This window comes from Homalodisca vitripennis, chromosome 3 (assembly GCF_021130785.1).
Source record: "Homalodisca vitripennis isolate AUS2020 chromosome 3, UT_GWSS_2.1, whole genome shotgun sequence".
Taxonomy (NCBI): domain Eukaryota; kingdom Metazoa; phylum Arthropoda; class Insecta; order Hemiptera; family Cicadellidae; genus Homalodisca; species Homalodisca vitripennis.
This window is the reverse complement of record NC_060209.1, coordinates 22,319,137-22,345,785: the sequence shown is the minus strand read 5'-3', so window position 1 is coordinate 22,345,785 and position 26,649 is coordinate 22,319,137. Positions and strand designations below refer to the sequence as shown.

General features: G+C 35.5%; 1 protein-coding gene across 1 annotated transcript; it reads right to left on the bottom strand.

The window, feature by feature from the left end:
* On the bottom strand, positions 1-26,402 carry LOC124356685. The gene is made up of 5 exons (XM_046807827.1): positions 26,338-26,402; positions 8,097-8,378; positions 6,788-7,182; positions 5,919-6,168; positions 1-4,266 (listed from the first exon to the last, which is right to left on the bottom strand). Exons 1-5 carry the CDS (start codon positions 26,338-26,340, stop codon positions 4,174-4,176), a joined length of 1,023 nt encoding a protein of 340 aa, XP_046663783.1. The 5' UTR covers positions 26,341-26,402; the 3' UTR covers positions 1-4,173.
* Positions 26,403-26,649: the final 247 nt, after the last annotated feature.

Sequence of the window (26,649 nt, the reverse complement as noted above, 5' to 3'; positions counted from 1 at the left end):
TTTACATTGACTTTTTATTTCCTTTATAAACTGAATTGGTACAACGATACATCTTGAGGTCCAACACTTTAGTTTACTTTTTATACAAATCTATATTTGTTAATTATCAAAATATAATACGTTAAATATTATTTACAACAACTTCATATCAAAAGTAACATCGATATATTCTTATATAAGCACAGGATATGTTTAGATAGGTGTGTAACTCTATAGAAGCGCCGAAACTAGCAACTATGGGGTCCTAGAAAAATACTACTGACATAGCAGCCATGAGTCTAGTAGATAAAATAGATCTGAATAAAAAAAATTACATTTTATATGAATGACGTATTCGGTCTATCTATGTTTCAACTATGATCCAAGAGAGTGGTATGGTTTATTAGTTAATCGTGATCCAATTGATAAAGTGACTTTTTTTTATTAGATACTTGTTACAATCAAAGCTCAAGTTTTTTACTCGTTGAATATGGTTTCTTTTGGTCTTCTAGATGTATTACATTGTAATTTTGTACTGTCTTACTATTTTCCAAACTGTTCAAAGTAGTCGTGGCTAATAAATAGTTTAATTAACGAATTAAATATTACAGATCAGCTGAGGATGACCTGAGATGTGGTCATTTCCTATCGCCAATCAACTGCTCAAGCCATCCTTTAGAAGACAATTTTTCTGACATCCGCCGAGGATGACCTGAGATGTGGTCATTTCCTATCACCAATCAACTGCTCAAGCCATCCTTTAGAAGACAATTTTTCTGACATCCGCTGAGGATGACCTGAGATGTGGTCATTTCCTATCACCAATCAACTGCTCAAGCCATCCTTTAGAAGAAAATGTTTCTGACATGCACCGAAACCATACCCTTCCTCAGATCAAGCACTAGCAACAGCCATTTAGCTCTTGTAATAAGCTGGCGGTATGAAAATAAACATTTGGAAACAAAACAACGTTAAAATGAATGCTAACAACTTGTAGGCCTTTTGGGACCTGCACGAAAGAGAGAACTAAACTAGCGCAAAGTTGAGCAAGAAAAGGTAGGCCATAGCTTTAGAACGTGATTGCACCCGTGGACGGTCGGGCGCAACTGATAAGAGATAAGAACCGAAGGACTGATAACAACTGATAGTAGGAACTGACACGCAGGTATGTGACTAAGCATAGGACATCTACCAGTCTTCAGATAAATACGGCCTCTTAGAATATAGTTTTGTGGCGAAGCTTTTTACGAAACGATTCATGTTGAACTGTTTTCACTTACATCAACTTAAAAGAATTTTCATACAAAAAAAAACTATCGTTGATTATAATAACGTAATATGTTACGTTGCAATACCTTCCTTACTTATAAAATATACTACATTTTATTTAGTAAAAACCATCAAATTGTAGCAATTCAATAAAAACCAATGAAAATAATTGTTAAACTTATACCTTAGTATGATTGAAGTTCTTAGAAGTATAATTTATTATTTAAATTACATAAATACTTAGGTATATAATTAGATACATTTAATGTCTCGAATCATAGTCAAATTCTGGAGAACAGTTGATTTTTCTGTATCTAACTATCCTGTACATTACATTCTTGTAAAAAGTAAAGAAAATATTACAACGGTAATCGTCTGCTTCTCTACACCTTTACAAGTATGTTGTGTAATAGCTATTTCCATACCATACATATAATGTATTGTACATTTTCACATAAATTCAATCTCGACTTGTTAAATAACATTTATAAAAAATTCTCGCAATAAAGCTTCACCACAAACTGACATACTGAAGGTCCGTGATATCAAATAACGGCTTAGAGTAGTATATACAAACAGCGTGTAGTTTGACAGATATCAATATCATTAACCAAACATATGTTCGCCCAACATAAAACTATTAAGATTGTTAAAAATTAGATTTCTCAGTAAATTGCAGGTGTATGGTTTATTTTGCTCTTGTAAATCTTCATGGTGCAATTCATCTTTAATCTTACACCACGTGTTGAAAATGTGAGCCAACATATGTTTTTATAACAGACCTTATGTTACAAACATGGAGTCGATGGTATTTCCAACATAAAACAGCATAAAACTACGCATGTTAGCGGCTGGATGGTTGTTAGAACATGTTTACTAGAACTTTCTCCTTTTATAATACCAAAAGGAGGAAGGAAATCAGAAAATTTTATAACTTTAGGGTTAGAGAATTTTATACGTAAAGAGTCCAAAAAATACAGAGTGGTTGGACTAAATTAGCATTTTGCAGCAGCCACATCTGCTTTATACTCTATTTATACTCAATAGTACACAGATTATTATATAAATTTTTTAGAACAACCCGTCAGTTTTGCATTTCCAGCCGATAACTTTAAATCAATAACAGTTATGAAAATAAAGACCAAACACATCATGAACAAAGCAGACATAAACCTCCTGAGTATTAGAACTGGCAGGAGCTTCAGAGTATCTCTCTCCTATGTACTATAGTAGGGAGTGGTACTATAGTAACAACCGCTGTCGACCATAGCCCAGTCTAGTTTAGTCTATGGACGATGAACATGCCCGATCTACATAATGTACAAGTTCCACATCTTACTAACCTAGTATTGTCATCATCATTTAGGCAATAAACACTTAGAAAATATAGTATCAATTTTTCAAGAAGTCAAATTTATTGTGATTACTCAAACTCATCATTGTGTAAATTATTCAACAAACTGTTGCTCTCTATGTATTAGACATAAACGTGAATCCTGAGATTAAAATGTCACAAATGCCTCCTTGAGGTTTGTACATAACTAGATTTTGGATTTATTTTACTAATTTTCCGTGTATTTAATAAAAAGAGGGGTACTTCCTCCACTAGAAAAGCTTCTACACTCAACTTGTACATTAAGTAGACAACCGCGAAACAACCTATTGAGAAACACAACTCTATTCTACTGAGAAATTATCACAAATCGATACACTGCTCTTTGAAAGGCATACAAAATTATTTATTAGGGGTTGAACAAAGAGTGGTATATACAATACAATATACATTCAAAAGACAATTGACTGAAGTTAGAGTGGCAATAACATTTTTTAGGATTTTAGTCATTTCTAAGTCATAAACTTCAGTTTTATGTAGTAACAAGGTACCATATTGGTAAAGTGAAAGTAACAACATTAAATAATAGTATATGGCATAACAGTTCTTCATGGGGCTATATGAGCATTTGTTTTCTAAACAAAACTAAATATTGGTATGGTACAGGCGTGTAAATTAAAATTTATTTGGAACGTATATCACAATATGGGCTTATTATAATCGCTATGAATGTTTCTAAGAATAGTTTCAAAAGACTTCACAAAATATAAACATTCTTTTTAAACGATTCAAACGTGATTTGAAATTGAAAAATGCGAAATTTCTCCTACGGTTAATTATTTATAAAAATTAATTAACATTTCCATTTATTAATTACGAGATTACTAGCATTAGTGCCTACCGGAACACACAATATAAAATGTGATCAAAGTACCTTAAGAGAAACAATTTCAATCATTGTTATCAATACAGCACATTTTCCAACAATAAAGAGAGCACATTTATTATTGTAAAAACAGCAAACCTCAATAATCAAATATCACAACACCGCTTTGCGTGATCGAGACAACCACCAGGTATTTCCTTTTGGAATTGCCTAATGGAAAAATTATGTTCTGAGTTGACTACCTTTGGCTTTTAATCTGGGTATAACTCGATTAGCCAAGCACAATTTTGTATATATAAGTTAGGTAGTATAAGGCTCAGTGCGTTATGAATTTTGGGCTGAAAGTGTTTAGTTTACAACACGATATTGACGTAATATCATAGTCAGTTATATAACTACAATTATTGAGTCAGTGGGAGTTGATCACCTCGTATATAGTGCAGATAAAATTGCAGTTAAAAGTTCAAAATTGTAAAATTGCATGCGTATAACCTGTGTTTCTTTTGTTACTTGCTCTATTTACTTTCTTGAAATGTTTTGCATTTGTTGAAACACAAATAATATCTCAGTTTAGAACCTTCCGGAAATCTAATTATTGGGATCCTAATTATCCAAATCGTTTGGGGTTTGAATCAATCTTCTTGTTATAATTCGTTGAGAAGTTTCGTCTCTGTTGATGGTGAGTCACTGGGAGCTCTTAAGATCCTTAGGCCATCTTCTTAAGGCGCCCGAGTTGAGCTACAAGTGATTCTTCACTGGGGATGTAGGATCTCTTCTGGAGTCGACTTCCACCAGCCTCCTGAAGAAATAAATACATTTTTGTAAAAAAATTAAAAGACCGAATAAACATATCTAATAAAAATAAACAATACATCTAAATTTATCAATATCTCGAACATTATTTTTGCTATAAACACAATTAGGTAGAACTCAGTGAATGAATTTGAAACACACTTTGAGCGAATTCAAAGAAATGTTAAAGCAATGGTGAAATTCACTGTTAGGGAAGAATGGGTTGTACTGAGAAAAAGCATTTTGATGAGTAAATCCGATGAAATTTCTTGATGATAGACCTCAATATGGTTTCAAAAAGGTCCTCCACTGATTATCCACGAGGGTTCACCTCTGGCTGGTTTATACCTTCCAGTTGAACCCACAGTGGATACAGCAAAAACCGATGTGTCACTTAAATCTTGACAACCTTATGGATGTCCAGAAGCGGCACATCACTAGCCGCAAATGTCGAGATTCTGGGGTTCACGGGTAATTCAAAAGGACTAGTCGACTGCGAGAGATGACTGTTGGAGTTTTGGGGTTCGTTCCCTAAGATCAAAGGTTCTTGCCAGCCTAGATATAAGGGTGTGCCATCCCCTGCTTGCTTTGACTGGAGAGGCTGGTTCAGATCTGGCTTCCTCTTCTTCAGAGGGTACATGACTTGAGATTAGTACCTAAATTTTTCCTCATGGATCTCTCAAATATCCTATCATTTCGGAAGCATCTCAAAGGTGCAATTCTCTAAGCTCTTGTCCTAAGAGAACAAAAAGGTCCTCTAACGATGTCTAGAGCTCTCGGCACACGTCCTTGTTACAGAATGGGGATTGACGTCATGTAGTTTATTCTTAAAAGGTCAGATGTGAATTGTTTAGGTTGAGGGTCTAGTGGGCCACGCCATGACGTCAGACAAGTTCAGCACTTGAATGAGATGTTTGCTGGCTGGAGACCAAGTATTGATGTCAACGTGCCATGAATGGCCCCACCCCACCACCCAGCTGATCAATACGGTTCCCACCCCACACCCGCCTACTTTCGAGGAAAAACAAGCTATTTTGTATCCGTCTACTCTTCTGCGAACTGCTAATCATCGTCAAGAATAATCACTCCAACGTAGTGATAAATTAATTACTCTAATTTCTCACTTGTGCACTCGTCGTGCCATGACTGCTAAATTAAAGTGAGTCACATAAGTGAATTGCGTTATTTGTACTTCTGTTGAGGAAATGAAATTAACACAATAGAAATGAGTAAAAAGACAATATCCTATCGGAAGATATTGATCGGCACCCGCCCTTACCTTCCGTGGAGGACGAAATAGGAGGGTATTGGAAAAGTTGAAAGTGGCAAATAATATATTTTATATTTTTAGCTTTGTTCTCTTCTAACCAGGCGTAATTAAAAATACATCATCGTTATGTTAAAAACCAAGATAACTTCCTATGTACGGAAGATAAGAATGGAGAAGGAAGATGAGATTTGATAAGGAAGATAAGATACCAAGATAATCTGTCTAAAATAAGACACAACTCAGCCTTTCTGTATATATACTGTTTTTCAAGCCAAATGAATACTTATTTAATGCGCCTGATTAAGTTACGCGTTAAACACATACTACTTTTACTGTGTAAAACTGATTATTGAAGTACAGGCTACATAGATGAAGAAAAGTACACATACCTCATCAAGTTGCTCTTCCATGTGCAGGAGCTTCTTTATCGTGTCAAACACCGACGGTTCCCGTTGCGAGCTACGAGTTGAGAATTGGTGGAAGTCTGGCGTGCGGACAGGGTTAGCGGGTCGAGGGAGAACCACCTCCTTCTGTCCGCGGAGTGGCTGGGAGGTCACGGCAGGGGAGACCGTCGTCGCAGGCTGCCACGTCTTGCGTGTCGAGAACTTCAGATCGTTACTTCTCTTGTAATTGCTGGACCTGATCACGGGCAAAGGTTGTCGAGTTAGTATCAGGGATACTAGAGCTAATTTGCAATGTAAACGCACACAACCCAGCTTTTCTTGAAATCGATAGAGGAATTTAACAAGGCTAGTTTTTGGTGGAGTTAGAAGTAGAAGATTTAAGTAACAAAATTTAATAGATGATCCATTTTTACATCACATGCTTTACACGTTTATAGCCAGCGATCACACAGCAAGTGAGGGTTAAATCATCGTTAGTCAACGGTGTAAAGATCGATTTATTTATATCAAACTATATTTAGTCTCTTTATGTCCTTATTGCCTATGAAAGTTGTATCGATTGCTATTTTAACCCTTTAGGTACCCACTGTTTAAAACTCCTCGGCTGTGTGGCTGACGGTAAATTTCTTTCTTAGGGAAACCTCTCTAGAATGTAATTTATTCAAATATATTACTCTAAAACAGTAGAATTTCTCATTTTTGCTTTTATACATTTGCAGGGGTTACCTGGAAACCAGATTTTACAAGGACGTTTCTACTTCGACAGAACTAAATTATACTATTGAATCGTTTAGGTAACTTAAACTTCAATCAATTTTATGAATCGTCGGGATAAGTTTAAGATCTCCGCTTACCTAAATTCATCCCAGTTGTTGGGTTTTGTCTGGGCGGCGAAGATGTCTTCCTTCTGCTTTCTCGATTTCTTGTCTGATCGGTCTCTCCTCTGGTCTCTCTCCGGTCCCCTCACCAGACTCTTGAGTTCTCTCACGTCCTCGTCCTCCTTGGCCATCGTCTTCTGCTTGGACACCTTGACAGGCTCTCCGTACACCCAGCGGTCGCCTTCCTCTGACTCCGCGGCGCTACCGTACTTGTCGTTGTACATCTGAGCCAGTATCAGATTCTGCAAGAACCTCGCGTTCACGTCGGCGTTGCTGTCGGAGGCCCAGCTCTCCTGGCCGTACGGCAGGGAGTCGCTTCGGTCGTCTTCCTCCATCATATCCTCCGGCAGGTCGTCTACAGGCTCGGAAATCTGGAGATTTTGAAGACAAATCTATAGTGTACAATCTATGGAACTTTCGATGAATTTGGACGAAATGTGAGTAAACTTATCCCTACCTAGTTACTTTTACACTTCAGACAAAAGAGATTTAATTTAATTCCTACTTCAGACAAATAAAATATCTTTTTTTCTGTTATTATAAAGAGTGTCTAAAGAACACAAACATAGAAAAACAGTGTATTTTTTAATACGTTTTAAATAGATGGTCAACTTATTTGATGCATTTTTAAAACAAGAATAAGAATATTTATTTTCTCTTACACACAATAATAACTTTTTAAGACAAACAGAAGCAAACGTGATTTATAAAACTTATTGATACAAAAATAATCATTACTCAAAGTAATTAAAATAAAATAATACTTGGTACCATAAGCGATTATCGTTTAAACAAAACATACTACCTTTCTCAAATAAAATACTGGACGTTTAAATACAATTTACTTCTTAATTACTAGCGAGATAATTTAGGACCTCAGAAGGCTAAGCCTGTTTAGAGGTTCCATTTTAGCATTAAATATTACATTAATGAAATTGGATACGCTCATAATAACTAAAAAAGAAATATACCAGTGCTAAACTAATAATATCAATTCTCTAACCGCTCAACATTATTGTACCATTTATATTAAATTAACATTGGTGAAATAAAATAAAATTACACAGTCATGGACTGTTTTCATAAAAGAACAAAAACAAATCTTTTTTATACTTGAATATTCATAAGACTTTCGAGGTTTTCTAAAGATAGTAATCAATCTTTAAGCTTTTTAAAAATAAATATTTACTATTTGATGTTTTTATACAGTCGGGAATTTTGTCATAGAATCTGGGTGCTACGTACTAATTTAATAGAGGTATTGCGTTTTGATAACGTGACCTACCTCGTCATAGCCATAGTAGTAGGGACGCTGTTGGTCCACGTAGTAGCTGGGTATAACCGACTGGTATACCGGGTATTTGTCCACTGCCGGGTAGTAGAAAGCCTCTTGCGGGTAGTAGTACTCACTCTCCGGGTAGTACAAGGGACGAGCGGCTCGTGGCGGGTAGTAGACGGGTAGTGGAGGCCAGGCAGCTGTCATAGAGCGGCCATAGCGTCCCTTGAGTGGGTACGACCCGGCGGCCAGCCGACAGCTCAGCAACACCGCCAGACAGGACAACAGCATCTGAAACAAAACCGACCGTAAGGAGGTGTCATGGGGAGGAAGGGAAAGAGAGAAACAACTATGAAAATGAAAGACAGAAAGAAACAGAGTGAAAGAGAAAAGCGGGTTCTTACGACAAGAAATGTTGACCATGAAGAGAGAAGAGATGATTTTTAGTAATGGTAGATTTGAGGTGTACAATTTTTGAAAAGAACTTATTAAATGTATTATTTGTGGCCATGAACCACTAACTTATTTAGTTATCTTATTTTTGCAAGTAATTTAATACTAAAGGTACGGTATAATTACTACTGCGCTGGCGCAGTGTAGCGGGTACAACGGTTATTGTAAGATAACCAGATCAAGCAATTTCGAGCATGGCTGCTGCTTGGATGGGTGACCGCTGAGCGATCCTGTCCTTGCAAGCAGCCCGCCTGCCCGGCTGGTGGTTCGGAAGTCACCTAGTTCCAGTTGGTTCCCACATGAAGTGTTATAGTGGGCTTTTTAGCCCTAACTTCGAATGGTAAAACAAGACTCTTTACTTTACTTTGTATAATCTCATTTAGTTTATATATTTATTTCATATCCCGAACCTATAGTTGTACATTTTAAATGTCATATACTCGGCGTTTTAAAATTAACGTTTAAAGAAAGAATATATTTCAAAGCAGAACCAAGTTGAAAAGCAAAACAAATTTTAAATACCTTTAATTGAATATGGGGGTAATTTTTACTAAATAAATTCCTAAAAATAATACGTCACCTAGGAAAGTTGGATTTATAATCGCAATTGGTCCAAAATATAAAATAATAATCATTATTTTATGGTTTTAAAGGTTAAATTGAAAGATTCAATCAGTAACTAGGTGTGATTTAATTGACAAGGAAAGGGGGAGAAGTAGAAAGTGGAAAAGAATAGAGAGTATGAAGAATGTGAAAATACAGATTGAGAAGAAAAAGAAATGAGAAATGAATATGTCCCATTGAATTCTGGTTTGATGGTCTTCGTATGTAAGAGACTTAGTATTATATTATTTTTAACGATAGTATTCGATTAATGAAAATTAACTAGTTTCCTTGTCCTTGTATAGATATGCATTGTGTGACATACTCCAAATTAATACTAAAAAGCAAACACAATTAATGTCATATTTCACGTTGATGAAATATTAGATTACAAAAACCAGAACTCAACAGGTTATTTAGAAGATATTAATAAATGTTTTACCACAAACTGAGCAGAACTATCAATCAAAATCAACCGAATTGTTTTTAAGAACTATTAAGTGGCGATAAAAACATTAGTATATCTTCCAATGAGCAATTTACATGGAATCACATATCCGTGCAATTAGAAAAAAGCGAGTTGAAAATGTTGTGGTAAAGCATTTCCAAGAGAATGAAGGTGGTTTTGTTTCAGTTGTATTATCATTAACTTACTAAAATTTATTTGAATTATACTTAAACTCTATAGCACATTGTATAAACAAAATTAAACGTAATATAAGTGAAGTTCATATTGATTGGAGAAATGTCCTTCAGTTTCCGGACGCTTGAGCACTGTTAGGTTACAACATATTGCGTATTGTGTTAATAATACCTGATAATTATTAGTTTATAAAAATGTAATATCATTTTAAAGGGGAAAATATAATTTTATTGATGAAATGAAGCTGGGAAATTTACATATCGCTAGATAAACACATACAATTCTACATAATATAGAAGTTCGGGTAGACATCCGTAGGACTGAAGTTCCGTAAGGTAGTTGTGGCATCAAAACCAGATACGGTTAACGATCATGTCGACTAGAACACATTTCAAATCTTTTTACTTGTTTTTGTTTCTAAACAGATATTCGGTTTCTAAATCAACGTCTTGTTCAATTCTTTATGGGCTTTGTCGAGAAAAGTGTATCTGGAATATTAGATGGACAGTTGGATGCAGATATCCGTCGAGGTTGTAGCTCAGGACCTGGAAGGTCTCCTCATCCTTGTCGTCTGATTGCTTAGGAGTCCAACCTAGACTCAACGGTCTACTGGACGTCATTGTCGTGCAGCTGCAGGTGTCTCCTTATCCTTGTCGTCTGATTGCTTCGGAGTCCAAGCTTGACGCAACCGTACACCGGACAACATTATCATGCAACTACAGATGTTTCCTCATCCTTATCGTCTGATTGCTTCGGAGTAAAACCTCGATAACCGTACAACTTGTCATGCAAGTACCCGGCGGAGTCCACCTTGACGCAAACGTACACAACATTGTCATGCAACTACAGATGTTTCCTCATCCTTATCGTCTGATTGCTTCGGAGTAAAACCTTGATGCAAACCGTACACCGGGCGTCATTGTCATGCAACTACAGATGTCTCCTCATCCTTGTCGTCTGATTGCTTCGGAGTCCAACCTTGACGCAAACGTACACCGGACAACATTGTCATGCAACTACAGATGTTTCCTCATCCTTATCGTCTGATTGCTTCGGAGTAAAACCTTGACGCAAACGTACACCGGACAACATTGTCATGCAACTACAGATGTCTCCTCATCCTTATCGTCTGATTGCTTCGGAGTCCAACCTTGACGCAACCGTACACCGGACATCATTGGCATGCAACTACAGATGAGTCCACAGCCTTATCGTCTGATTCAATTAGAGTCCAACCCAAACGCAACGGACTACTGGACGTCACTTCTTCTTGTTCTTCTTATCTTATTCTTTTTGTACATTTAGTTGAGGAATATTTTGCCAATCATCACACCAATGCACAGAAAGCTTACCGATGCTTCATAGCCATGATTTGCCCTTCAAGAATTGGTTTATTTTCGTGCCCTAAAAGCCCTCTTCCGATTTATTAGACTTGATGGTGATACTCTAGGGCAGTAAAATAGTATCAGCATCTATTATGTCACACTCAACCTTGATCTTGGTTCTGGTGGCTCCTTTGATGATTAAGGATTCGTTGCAATCTTATCAAGGTTTCAAACTCTATGATGCGTATTACAAATAGGAGCTGTTTATACTTTCTCTTTTGCATGGTGAAGAACCACTGTGGTGGTGCTACAACTTACGTAATGGATATAAAGCAAGCACTTCTCGACATTTCTCATTACAGTTACAAACGTTTTTTTGTAGAGCTTCACAGCATTTTGTAAACGACTTTCCTTAACTCCGTCATTTATAACTACAGTTGTGTAATTCATTGAATGGGTTTTTTCGTTTGATGTTTTGGAGGAAATTCGAACTGGCGAGTATATAATTCAATGTCGATGTTTTAAACTAACTTTATATTTTCAAATTGTTCTCTAAGCAACGTTGAAACTTCCTTTCAACTAAGACGCGCGAATACGCGTTTTTACTTGTGTGGTTTCTTTTCGAGTTAAAGTTACGGAGCAACATGTTCTACTGATTAACTTAACTGTAACGAAATTAATTTTGAGGACAGCCCTTATAGTAGACATTTGTAGGTAAATAAGGGTTGTAATTGTTATCTTGTGGTAAATAATCCTACTACTCAGTCTAAAGTTTTTATAGTTGGCAAGAGAAAACTATCAGTGACTATTCTAAGCAGATGAGTTGGGGTATACCAGTAACACTCCCCCCTCCGAGTAACTGTCCATGGAGATACCAATTTTATAGTTAAAGAAGTTTTTTTCAATAAATATTCTAACTTATTACTTTAAGTTATACTTTATTACTTAAGATCTCTATATGATTACTATACAGGGTGTAAAAAAGCCTAAAAGGCTTGATAATTCCCGAACGATTACAGGTAAAGCAATAAAACTTGGTGCATCATTACAGCACCTATAAATCTACTTTTTGAAGTAACTAACGTTGTTTTACCATGCCAGAAAGATGACCCGCAAGGAGTCAGAAGGAAATCTTAATTTAGAGGATAGTTTGAGTAGTACATCAAATTAAAGGTCTCTATCAGTAGAGTTCAATGCCAATCCGATTTCAAAGGGTTCACTCGTTAAAAAATTACGTTGGTTTAAAGTTCAAAACATTCACAATGTAAGTCCTGTTCTAAATGGTTTAAATATACGTATATTTTCTTGGCTGAAGTTGTGAAAGTTAAACTTAGTAAATGAATACTGGGCTTAAGAAATAGCTTTTAAAGTAGTTATTGACTCTTCACATCCAATGGAGAATGGTCTACAAGGAGTTGGGTGGGAAATTGAGCGTAAGCATAGCTCTAGATGTACATTATTTTTAAATTGTTAGACCATCCTCCATTGTATTTGAAGAGTCACTAACTACCTTAAAAGCTATTTATTAAGCCCAGTATTAATTTACTAAGTTTAACTTTCACAACTTCAGCCAAGACAAGAATATTAAACCACCTGGTTCATGTGAACACCCGGATATTTTGTTAACTGGCTCTCCTAAATTCCTAATTTCTGTAGTTACTCCATTGTATTGGTTTATTTAATAGATTGTCACCTTCCTTGTAACAGGATACATTATCAAAATCAATAACAAAGCTGTTTCAAAACTGAACAAAAATTGTGTTTGTAAATCAATTTGATACATTTATTTATATCTGCTCAATTAGTCTATATGATTTAAATTTTAGACAAAAATCAATATTTTTCATGCTTCCATAATAGAAAACCAGATATTCTATCCCTGTAGGGTTCGCTTCTGGCTGGTTTATACTTTCCAGTTCAACTGACACTGGGCACAGCAAAAACCGATGTGCCACTAAAATTTGCCTAACCTTGTGGATATCCTGGAGTGGCACATAACTAACCGCAAATGTCGAGATTCTGTGGTGCAAGTGTAATTCGACAGGTCTAGTCTACTGCGGGAGACTACTAGAGTTGGTGGGTTTGTTCCCTAAGAGTGAAAGATTTTTGCTAGCCTAGACATAAGGATGTACCACCTTATGTGTGCTTAGACTGGAGAGGCTGGTTCACAGCTGGCTCTCTTTACCTCTGAGGGAACATAGATTAGTGCCCTAATTCTTCCAGATGGATCTTGACAAGAGGCGACCCCTACCCAGAACCTTACCCATCCAGAATATCCTATCATTCCGGAAGAACCGCAAAGAAGAGTGCTATATCTAAGGTTCTTGTCCTAAGAGAACAAAAAAAGTGTACAAAGTCTGCTAAAAACAAGTACGGCAGCGCGATATAGTAGTACAGGTCAAGTCAATCAAACAATGGAGTGAGTTGAATGCAATATATTTCAGCATTAATAATAATAAAATGAATACACATATTGGGTGCAGCAACAGCTGCGTATTTATTGTCGGGAGAACTTATTGTCCTTACATTATTGTTCTTCTAAATTACACTTTGTTATTGTCAGTGTCATAGATCTTACAGAGTAACTCAGTGGAACCATATGATCTGATGGAGACACAACAATGATCAATAGACACTACCTACAGGTTTCTTAGGCCACGAAACCGGTTACAACAAAATTATTGATTATTAATAGTCATTATGAATACAGTAAATGTACTATAAAGTGTTCTGTTTGCTCCTGCAAAATTGTATTTATTTAAAACAAATTTTATAAATAAAAACATTATTACCTTTGATCATTGTTCATAGTTAAAATAATATTGGCAACTGATGTAAAAATGTTTAAAAATATCTTCAATATGAACGATACTATATTTCAAATGAATTATTTAAAAAGTCAAGATTTTTGCATCTTTAAAAATTAATGCTCATATATTGGTATAGCTTAGTTTTAGCGCATTAGCTATAAGCAGCATGGAAAGAATAAACCAATTTGTAAATGATCAGTAAGCAATGTATTGATCGAAAATTTGCTTCTTGTAGCGAATAATTTACACCATAAAAATATATTATTACACTAATTGCCACTTGAACTTTCACCAGATCATTTACATAATATGCTCTTTAAGAAAATGATGGTGAATATTTGTACAAAAATAATCTTTGATATGGTTCATTATGTTTGTTGATATAGTTTATATTCAAACATTTCTTGATATAGTAGTATTTAAACTTATAATTAATCTTTGATGAAATAGAATATTAGAGTACCCTGAACATTTGATAGCCTAACCTTAACTAATTCTAAGAAAGTGGAAGAAATTGATTGTATACACAATAATTAGTTTGAGATGGATACAAATTTTTCTCTATCTTAGAATTTCTAACAACGTATTCAGTAAAAGATAATCAAAAGCACCCATAAATTCAGAAAAATAAATATTAGGCCTATATTTATTTTCCTGACAGATAAAAAGGAATATAGTAGCAGGTTCTAAACATATCATTACAGTAAGCATTGAGAATTAATGTAAATATCACTATCCATATCAAGATCCTAGAAATTTGAAATATTTACTGATAATATGCCGTAGTAATACTTTCCAAGTGCTAAGATAAAAATGTAGAGTTGCGATAATCTATTGAACATTCTTGAAGAATCGAGCTTTCTAATTTATAAGAAACGATGTACGGAGTAAACTAATTGTTTAATGAACGCATCTGGCATTTAATTACAACAAAATACAGTACGCTGAAAGGATCCCATGAAATTAAAAAGATTTCATAGACTTTCAACTAACCATTCATCGATATTGAATTGAATTTCTACAAACGTAATGATGTATTAGAATATTACTTTAAATCAAGTTATTACACTGTTCTAGTTAAATTTACCTACATCAGTCTGGACCTTGAGAATAAGTACTTCCGTCAATCCCGAAACTTGGATTTTTAGGCCTAAATCCAACTCGTCGATTGAAGGAACGGAGATGAAACGAGGTATAGGCAATTGTAAATTCACCACTAACTACATAAGGGGTCCATTACAATGTTTACAGCTGGTATACGAGTCTCGATTACAATAACACGGGGGATATGGTGAACGATATGATCGATTAGAACTCTATCTACGGGATGACTTGGTAGCTCATTTCATTAGGCTAAAAATCAACTACCAAGGGCTAACAGTTTAGAATAAACCATTTCACATGTGCGTTAACAACGTGATGAAGGACTCACAAAATCTTACCGTACTTAAACACACCTTAAAACTATTGATTCTTTTCCTCGTTACATACAGAGACGTTGAGCGGAGTTAAGGCTTGAGGAGCTAGACTAACATGTAACTTGACCACAAATTGACTTTACAGTTCGGACTGTATAGAATAAGCACACTCAGAAGTCTAATGTAACTCTAGCGTTGCACCCTAGTTATTGTCGGAGTATTGTCGGTCAGTTGACGTAAAGCGGTGAGGAAGCGCCGATTTCGACCAGTCCGGCCTTAGGCCGAGGCCAGACTCTCGAAAAACATGTAGAAATATTAAAAATATATCATCTTATATACGGGTACTCAGGGCCTATTATTGTCCTTGGTGTCGGCTCAGCGACATTGAGGCGTCATCTAGAGGCTTTGCCAGTAAAATGTGATAGAGAAAACTTCAGTCGTGACAACGACTTGAAAACCACTGTTGATAAGCTTGAACAGTAGACTCGAGTACACACAGATATTTCCGAATTCAGATCAATTATTAATTAATTGGTCTAAACATAGACTGGGGGTCTTATCGGTAAAGGCTCTACTAATTGGATGAAAGGTTGCAACAGTTGAATAGCGTCTGTCTAGACGATACAGTAAAACTACATAGCCAGAGTGAAGCGGAGGTAAGGTGGTGGGCTAGCTGTTGGGCGGTTGGGCGTTGGGCGGTGATTTGGAGCGATGTTGCCAGGTCTCTAGAGGGCGTACCGGCCGTAGACTGGTTGGGCCAAGTAAGGGTTGGGCACGGGCCTTGCCTGCTAACAGATACATAGTGTAGGCAAGTATGCAGGATCAACGATGTTGCCTGTCTATTTTGTGTGGATGGTGTACGTAAGGTGTAATGTAAAACTGAGAGTGCCCAACAGTAAAAGTTTGGAATGTTACAAAAATAATTATTCTTTTTTAAATAGTTTCACGAATATCCTATACACTTACAATATTTTTATCTCAAATATTTTTATTTTAAAATGCTTAACTTTCGAACGATTTTTCTAACGTCATGTTTAGAGTCTGAGTACTTAATTTTACATATTAACATGATTTATGCACAAACCTTTGTTGATGCATATATTACATGTTTAAAATTCAAGTAATTTACGCGTGCTAAAATGCTAAAAAGTGCTAACAGAAAACGCACCGTACTAGTATCACAAAATGAGTCAGGAGTCACGAAAATGCAAAGCTTTCGTCACGAAAATTACATCAGCTTTCCTATTATTTAAGATAAGTCTTTAAGTTTTGGAGTTTACATATTACGCGTATTTTCGCGCTCTAATATAATGAACAGTTTTTGAATAAGAAGGATTCCGAGAAGTTTAATATGAACATACATACATGGCTGTGATTAGAATACAAATGAATGTGTATTTTCCATCAAGTTTGGACTTATTTAACGCCATTATTGGAAATAAAAAATTACAGTATATTACTTTAAACGTTCTAAGATATATTTTGTGTGCTAAGTTTTTAACACTATATTTTAGCACTTAATTTACTGGCAGAAATACGTTTAAATACTTAATGTATACTGTGGGTTTGTAAAAGTTAATAAAGTGTTGTGTAGTATAGACCTGTGCTACACCTAACAGTGTAATAAAAAACTGGGGATACATTTGCATGTAGTGGGCGTTGTGGTTGTGGTAAATACTTATGTGTGTGTTTTAAGGTACTCATTGTGTGGTATGAAAAAGTTATGTTATATGTAACTTTACTGTGTATGAATAACCTGAGCTTTCCTATTCTGGTGCTAATTTTTAACTTTTAATTAACTCTGTTTGAGTTAGATCCATCTTACCAATCAAGCTGTTCCCCTCTCCTGAGCAATGTACCAATCGATACCCATACAAATGATTGAACCCATTATCTGTATTCTACAGATAATACTTTGCAATCACGAGGATATGAATATCGATTGGTTCATGCAACAGGTCCTACCCCTTGCCGCCCAACCGGGCCAAGGACACGTCCGTCATCAAGATGCGAGACGACACCCCTTGCCTTAAACACTCAAACGATTAAAACAATTCTTATTCAACCCCACCCGGGACCCAACGCTTATTGCATGATGCAAACAAGTATTAAACATATCCTGAAAAGGGAAAAGATTAGTGCTGCAACAGAACATCGTATTAATCACATGTCTAAGACACCATATAACAATAAACGGTCATGTATCACAATAGAATCTTAAAAATTAAATTCAGTCTTCCTCCCTCAATAAAACTTATTACTAATACGTGACAGCTGTGTTATAAATTTTTATAAGACAACTGCCACAAGCTGGAAGAGAACGGGTTAGTGACATTTTACCACCATACACTGATTGGGTGAAAATTGCGGTCAGGGTGTTAATTTTAATATGAGTGTGTGTAAGTGACGGACAAGTATTGTGCACGGTACAAAGTGTCAGGTGAAATTAAAAAAGAAACAGAGTCAAGTAAGTAAGGAGAAAAGAATTGCTCGAGGCAGTTTGGCACTTTCTAGATAGGTGACCGAGTGGAAGGGGTAGGGCGATGACCGGGGGTGGTACACGTGCCGTACAATATTTACCGCGCGGGGAGAAATCTCTGATCTTTTTGAGAGTACTTCCAGTCTGATAAACAAAAGTACGGTTCGTAATATCTTGTTACTTTGATTAGATGAGGATATAAAAAATCATAATTTAATTATACTTTATTAAATATTTTTTAGTAGGAAGAATAATGCGATGTATATATATTTAGGTGCCAAATTTATTAAAATAGAAAGGTTAAGTTAATTTAAAGAACTTTTTTTATATGATTTAGCGAGTTTATGATGTAGTGTAGTTATTGACAGTGTAGTAGCAATGTGGTTATCATTGACCTGATGGCGTGGTACACGTCATAGGTAGCAGATAATTTGGATACGGGTCAGTAATGTTCTATTTGAGGATGGAGAGCGGAGTGCTCTGATGGATGACTGCTTCGTTAAGCCCTGTGGGCCTGTAAGCCCCCTCACCACGGCAAGGTGCAGGTTTGAGGGGGAAGGGCCGGGGAGAGATACTACAAGTCCGAAGATGTGGTGAGCACTCCGCGATAAAAGAAGTTCCGATACACAATTCTGTGCAAAGGTAACAAAAGCACTAGGGGAGAGATCCCAGTGGGCAAGGGAATTTTTTCTATTTTCGTTTTGTATTGTATTGAAAGAAACCTATTCTTGGTTGGGATCTCATAATTTTAAAAACCCAAAACAAAAAAATAGATTTCTCAAAAAATACATTCAATATTGATTGATTGATTGAGTGATAAATATTAAAACTTGATTAAAGAACAAAACACCTTTTCAATCGTTGTTTATTAGAATTCAGGTAATAAATTAAAGTATGTTCAAACTGTCCTACATTTTATCAAAATTATTAAGGCAACTACAGGCTTTAACTCTAGTTCAATTTAAAACATTTTAATGACTTTGGTAGAGGAGTGAGGATTACAATAAACATCTCTTTTGTTACCCTTAACGTTTGCTTTTTTAATTATAAGAATACCTTTTAGGTACTTTACACTACTCTGTATTTATTAAAATACATATTGTTTTGACAGACCTTTATGAAGATCTGAGGTGGGACAGACCTTTACTCTCAAATTGAGGTGGGAAAAAATGGCTATGTATGGAGCAGAGTGAGGGTCAAAATGTATGTATAAATGAGAGTTCGATGTGACATGTGTGTCAAAATTATTAGATTCTTGACGTTTGCTATACAAATGTACTTTTTATCTCCCCAATAAATACTTGACTATTAACTATTGACTATAGATCGGCATAAGTTCTACAACTATATTACAGGTTTCTATTCCGTGTTGGGCCTATCCAAACGTAGTGACTTAAGGTTCTGGGTAACCGGGGATGGCTACTAAATGCTCTTTGAGACAAGGGAGTGCAGTTGAACACAGCTGAAATTGTCCAACTCGAAACTATTACTCTCCGGAATGATTTAGACCACAATAATAAAGTGTTAGATTGTACACACTTTGTTACTCTTAATTAAGAGTAGTACTAAAATGCTTTCAAGCCAACAAGATACGCGCCTATACGCGACAACCACAACAGTTTTATGAATTCGTGGAATTTGACAAAAAGAATTACCATTAACGTTTTATGGATAAAGTTTTAATAATTAGCAGTAATTGGTCTAAATGGTCTGAGATCCAGACAATAACGTTTTCCTAAGGAACAATTTTATGCAAGTTATTTTTAATTAATACTCACGTTAATAAAACTTAAACAACTATTTTATTAAAAAAATATAATTGAGGAATGTTATTGGGTGTTGTAATATTCCAGGCCGTAATATTTAAATTTAAATTGATATTAGAGGTTTAATAGAAAAGGAGAGTTATTGTAAGGTTACGGTTGACAAGTGGATGAGTTTTAATCGTATACAATGATCAGTTCAGGTGGTATGAATGTATTCTGAATTCATGGTTTCAAACTATGACTAGGAACTCTCCTTTTCTCAATGGCTGAAATTCTGGAAGCGTTTCGATTGCTGCAATTTCCTAGCAGCCGAAAGCTTCCAAAAGCGGCAAATTTTCGAATATCAGAAACTCTGATAAAGCCAGACGCTTACATTTGTCGAAAAGATACCAGAATTTCCAGGGCCAAAGGGCTTTAAAACTTCTATTCGCTCGTATCGTATACAGGCCATATAGTATCGACTGGAAGCACTTTATGTAGAATAACTTTCAAAGGTCCGGAAATTCTATAGATATCAACCATCTAGAGGCAATAAGATACAAAAAGGCCTTACCAATTTTCCCCCTTGTATAGATCTGTAGTTATCAAAAGATTCAAGTTGAATCCAGACACAAGTGATCCTATATGCTCGGAGAGCTTACGGAGACCACGTGGAAATTTCCTGAAAAATCCAAGAAATTTCAAAACGGCTTTCGATGTACTTTTATAATCAGTGAGTCAAATTGTTTTGTCAGTTGCACAACGTATATTACCTGCGAACTGAATAATTATTTAATCAATCAATAATTCAGTATATTAATAACTTATTAAAGTGTTATTAACACTATTTACTTCAATATCTATAAAAATAGGATATGGGTATTTAATATCCTTTAGAAAAGTAGGTCTACTAATTAGTGAATATTATTATGAAAATAAACGCTAAAATGTATCTGGATGAGATTTATTGCATTTTAATAAAATAATCGCAGTGTGCGAAAGAAAGGGAAAGACAGGAAGTACTCTGAGTGTTTGTACGATGAAGAACTACTACTTCCCTCAAGGGCAACTTCCGTCAAAGTGGCTCAAGTGAGCATCCTAGCTCTTAAGAATTAATTATACACGTCTGAAGGCGAGCGAGGATTTATCTTACCGCTAATCTTTGTTGTTTCAAGCCTTGATTTATCGAGCAACGGTTCGAACACCGTTTTTGGAAACGTAACTAACTTAATTGTAATTTTAGCATACCTTCTTTATTTGTTTCGTACAAACCATAAAAATTGGGAATCCAAATAATAAAACTTAATCGTTACATTTATCAGTAAATGGGCGAATTTATCAAATAATGAATTCATTTAATGGAATATTTAACTTGGTTTACTGATTTGAATCTTTTTATAAGTTTCATATATAAGTGTTGAAACATTTAGTTTAGAGTACGTATAACTAATGAATAGACCCAAATTTTGTGGTAATATGAGTTTGGTACTCAATTATTAAGAAGGTACTCAACATTTTAATTTTCGCTCTTCATAAGAGCCGTGGAGTGTATTTTAAAGATTTTCATGTGGGTATTGAATTAATAACGTTATTAATTTCTTCGACCACTTTGTAAAACGTGACCGACTGTACCAGGCCTACTGGTCTATAGACGCGTACATAGACGAAATGTAGTTTCCTTAAACCCCACCAGAAGCGCCTCTAACGGCTTATCTATTCAAATCGGCGATTCCAGCTCCGCTACCAATGAACATAACATGCTTACTCACTGCTCACACCCTTATCAAAGTCTTAGTAAAATTTTGTTTTTGTATATGCATTTTATACTGAACGATTAATTACAACGCGAATGTTTTTAGTCATCATCTCTTCACTACAGCCGCGCTTCATGGACATAGTGCACCCTCCGCCACTTCCAGTCTCATTGAAGATTAGTGCTAATCACACCAAAATATTCGTTTTAAATTATTTTTACATTTATTTGATACAGTTCACTCCTCCTAAAGATTCCACAGCCAATGGCGCAGTGTAGGGGGTAAAACGGTTATCGCAAGATAACTTGATCAAGCAAGCAGCCCGCCTGCCCGGCCGTTGGTGGTGGTTCGGAAGTCACCTTTAAGCCGTTGGTCCCCAGGTTAAGTGTTAGAGAGGGCTTCTTAGCCCTAACTTCTTAGCCCTTCTTAGCCCTGGTAAAAAGACATCTTTACTTTAATTTACTTTACATCAAGGGTTCCACAATGCATATCTTTCAAGCAGTGGTGAGCTTGAGTTGTATGCTTGTCTCTCTTTGTTTTGCATCAATTTATCCATGTTTAGTGTGGTTCTGTTTGTTTATTTCATGTATTGTTACTCAATGTTACTCTTCTAGTAAACATTTGTGTGATTTACAGACAATTTTCTCCTGTCTGTAGCCGAGTCACGATATTACACCTGGTATCTTTGCATACCTGCAAATTCAAGGAGCTAATTGCCTCTCTTGAGACTAACTGTAATAGTGTTCACTAATGTTGCAGACGTAATTACTGACTTACGTGCCTGCAAAAGAAGATGATACCACTGCAATACACAGCTGCACCGTGTACTGGGCCAGGGGTAGTCTTGTGACTCGCCTACAATACTTGGGGGATGTAAAAAATGATTGGCATTCTGTCCACATGATATATGGAGAGCGAAATTAGCTAAAGACGACATGTGGATTGGCCGATAATATTTTTATATAGCTAACCTGTAATACATTTAAATTGTTGTATAAAACTGTAATCATTTTAATAGATTTAAGGTGCAATGAAAACACTTAATAATAAAAAAAATGTTTTTAAAGGACCACCATTTTAAAACAAACATACTTCACTAAAGCTAATAATAAAATTAGCTTTTTTAAAATACGTTCTAATAACAAGTACTGTACAACTCTGGAAGTCGCCTGGTAAATGCACGATTGCGCTGTAGGTTATAAACATAAAATGTGTAATCCACGCTAATTTCCGTCGCGTCGCGCCTCCACCAGAGTGCTGTCCTAGGAAATTCTAATAACAAGTATTGTATAACTCTGGAAGTCGCCTGGTAAATGCACTATTGCGCTGTAGGTTATAAACATAAAATGTGTAATCCACGCTAAGTTCCACCACGCCGCCTCCACCAGAGCGCTGTCCTAGGAAATTCTAATAACAAGTATTGTATAACTCTGGAAGTCGCCTGTTAAATGCACTATTGCGCTGTAGGTTATAAACATAACATGTGTAATCCACACTAAGTTCCGCCGCGCCGCCTCCACCACAGCGCTGTCCTAGGAAATTCTAATAACAAGTAATGTATAACCCTGGAAGTCGCCTGGTAAATGCACTATTGCGCTGTAGGTTATAAACATAACATGTGTAATCCACGCTAAGTTCCGTCGCGTCGCCTCCAGCAGAGCGATTTCCTAGGAAATTCTAATAACTAGTATTGTATAGCTCTGGAAGTCGCCTGGTAAATGCACTATTGCGCTGTAGGTTATAACCATAACGTGTAATCCACGCTAAGTTCCACCGCACCGCCTCCACCATAGCGCTGTCCTAGGAAATTCTAATAACAAGTATTGTATAACCCTGGAAGTCGCCTGGTAAATGCACTATTGCGCTGTAGGTTATAAACATAACATGTGTAATCCACGCTAAGTTCCGTCGCGTCGCCTCCAGCAGAGCGATTTCCTAGGAAATTCTAATAACAAGTATTGTATAACCCTGGAAGTCGCCTGGTAAATGCACTATTGCGCTGTAGGTTATAACCATAACGTGTAATCCACGCTAAGTTCCACCGCACCGCCTCCACCATAGCGCTGTCCTAGGAAATTCTAATAACTAGTATTGTATAGCTCTGGAAGTCGCCTGGTAAATGCACTATTGCGCTGTAGGTTATAACCATAACGTGTAATCCACGCTAAGTTCCACCGCACCGCCTCCACCATAGCGCTGTCCTAGGAAATTCTAATAACAAGTATTGTATAACCCTGGAAGTCGCCTGGTAAATGCACTATTGCGCTGTAGGTTATAAACATAACATGTGTAATCCACGCTAAGTTCCGTCGCGTCGCCTCCAGCAGAGCGATTTCCTAGGAAATTCTAATAACAAGTATTGTATAACCCTGGAAGTCGCCTGGTAAATGCACTATTGCGCTGTAGGTTATAACCATAACGTGTAATCCACGCTAAGTTCCACCGCACCGCCTCCACCAGAGCGCTGTCCTAGGAAATTCTAATAACTAGTATTGTATAACTCTGGAAGTCGCCTGGTAAATATACACTATTGCGCTGTAAAAAAAATTACTTATTAAATATCCTGTGAAATTTAACCACATACTTTAAATAGTGAAATAATTCTTAATCGTATTGTATCGTTCAATAAACAGACCATTAAATCGAAAATAAACATTTTCATGCATTCGTATTTACACATAATTTATTTCAATATAGTTGTTGAACAAGTTACGAGTAAAAAGTTCAATATTTTTAAATGGTACAAATGTACATACAATATTAGTTTATAAAGTTCATGCACTTAAGTAACTTAATAAATGAAAACTTACCTTGACGCACATCTAAACTTCGTTATGAGTTCAATTTTTCTAAAATCATTATCTAATGCTTTCTTTTTTTTCTTTGTGTAACGATTCCGTCCATAAATTGTGTATAGACATTCTATGCACATAAATTAAAATAATATTGGTATTGATTCTTTAAATTTTGTGTCACGTAAATTAAGAACTTGGACGTTAACTACCACGTCCAAGATGCTTATGAAAAATGTGTTAAATAATTATATAGGTACTACTTTAAATGTTTAACGAACTTTGCTTGGCAAAATTTGGAAATATTAACTATCAATGCAAATCTTTGATATGTGTGTGTGTGTGTGTGTGTGTGTGTGTGTGTGTGTGTGTGTGTGTGTGTGTGTGTGTGTGTGTGTGTGTGTGTGTGTGTGTGTGTGTGTGTGTGTGTGTGTGTGTGTGTGTGTGTGTGTGTGTGTGTGTGTATTGGTAGCACATTCACCCGGCAAGTGAGAGATCCGGGTTCGACTCCCGGCAGAGCAAGTCTACTTTTTGCGATTCAACGTTTATTGAAATTAAATAAGGCAATTGCCATTTATACAATTTAATGTATATATATATATATATATATATGTATATATATGTATAATATATATATATATATATATATATATATATATATATAATTTATGTGTTTGACTTATGTACAAATAGATTAAAGATAAGCGTCAAATTATTTTAACTAATCGTTTTAAAGTCATAATATTAATTTGAATTTCATTTATTGCTGTAGAAAGTACAGTAAGCTTGTTTAAACTAGATTAATACTGTATCTAGTTTTAATTTATGTTTTTATTCGCATTTACGTGTTTTCTATGCAATGGGTGTATTCGATTTATATCTTTCCCATCTTGTATTTAGTGTTTAAAGAATATGATTAAGTAATACACATAAATTATACGAGACCTAAGAGAATATGAATATGTCTAAGTTAATACATAACAAAATGAAAGCCAGTCTGTAAATATTGTTAGATGCTAAAATTAAACGGAGATAAAAATATAAAGTGGCATTTGTTTAAAGCGCTGTACATATTCCTAAACGATATTCCTAGCTATGTTTTAAATTTATAAAATTATATACGATTGGACCATGAACGAGGTACAGGCAGATAGTAAGAGTAGCACTTCATATAGATTTATGCACGCAGTATATCCGAGTTTAATAGCTATAATACAATATGGTATTAAACAATAGAGAATATATTCTAGGATTCTAAACACTGTCCAATACGTAATACATAATTCTATAATAAATAAAAAATGTTTTTCTTACCTTTAATTATAGCTTGTTTTTCTTGTACCATCTTCTTAACTTTACAACTGAATAACACCTGTTCATTAACTGTTGCATCTCCTGGTTAGTACTCGTAAAACGGTTCCACTCGTTCAACATTTAACATTAAACAATTTCCCCAAAGTGATTTTGATAGTATTTATTAATAAATGTACTTCAACTTAAAATACATAAACATATATTCATTATGAATAAATTTTAAAATTAATACGTTATTTAAATATTAATGTGCACTTAAGGTTAACAGAGACTCAATGGGAAATCTTGGTTCCAGTTTCATTCACGTAATTTAAATATTTCTAATAATTAACAGTATTAAACTATTCCATTTTTTAATTTCGTATAATATTGACTATATTTTGTAAACAAACATTATTGATTATTCACGTCGGCAACATGATTCTTCTCATTTAAGCTTAAAATCTTGTAAATTAGTATGATTTTTGTTTCTTTTACAGCAAATTTTTATCTAACTCATTATACATAAACGTATTTCACTACAAATAAATTGTAAAATATTTAAATACTACTAGAATGGCTATATCGGCTATGCGAATGTTGTTTCGTTTTACATTGAACTGTAAATGTGTTTATAATTATAAATACATACTTTACAGTTCTTCAAGTATTAATGTCTCAACTGGAAATACAAACAAATGTATTTGTTCTATTATGTATACGAACGCTATTTGAAATTTATTTAATTACTATACATATGTATAAAATAAATTACTTAGAAAGTAGCACAATTAGATATTCTAACCTCTAAATGTGTTTACGTTAAATAGTTTACATAACATGAAATACTTGTGGTTACAATTGTAAAAAATGAATAATTGATTTGTTGTTCTCTTTATTTTAAACAGATACAGTAACCTAATATCGGTACTCACCATGAGTTGGAAGTTGGCAGCAGAAACAACGGCAGGGTGGCTGACTACCCCCTTATAAAGGCTCAATTCCCTCCCTGTCGCCCACGTAAGTTGAATGAAGCGACGAGCTGAGCGCTGATTGGTGCGCGCGCTCAGATCTCCTCTCCTATTGGTCGACTCACAGTGACGTACTGGCAGGTACTCTAACGTGCACTCAGATAATATGTTGTGTTTGGCCGCCCCGCGATTTGATCCCTTTCATAAAAAATGCCTAATAAGTCACAAACTTGAATTGTCACTTTGCACCTATCTTTGTTACCGGCTGTCGCAGTA

Excerpts from the sequence above, each read along its gene's own strand:
- LOC124356685 (XM_046807827.1), bottom strand. Across the intron at positions 7,183-8,096 it reads ACTACTATGGCTATGACGAG|ATTTCCGAGCCTGTAGACGA; the intron begins GTAGGTCACGTT and ends CAAAATCTCCAG. Across the intron at positions 4,267-5,918 it reads TGGAAGAGCAACTTGATGAG|GAGGCTGGTGGAAGTCGACT; the intron begins GTATGTGTACTT and ends TTATTTCTTCAG.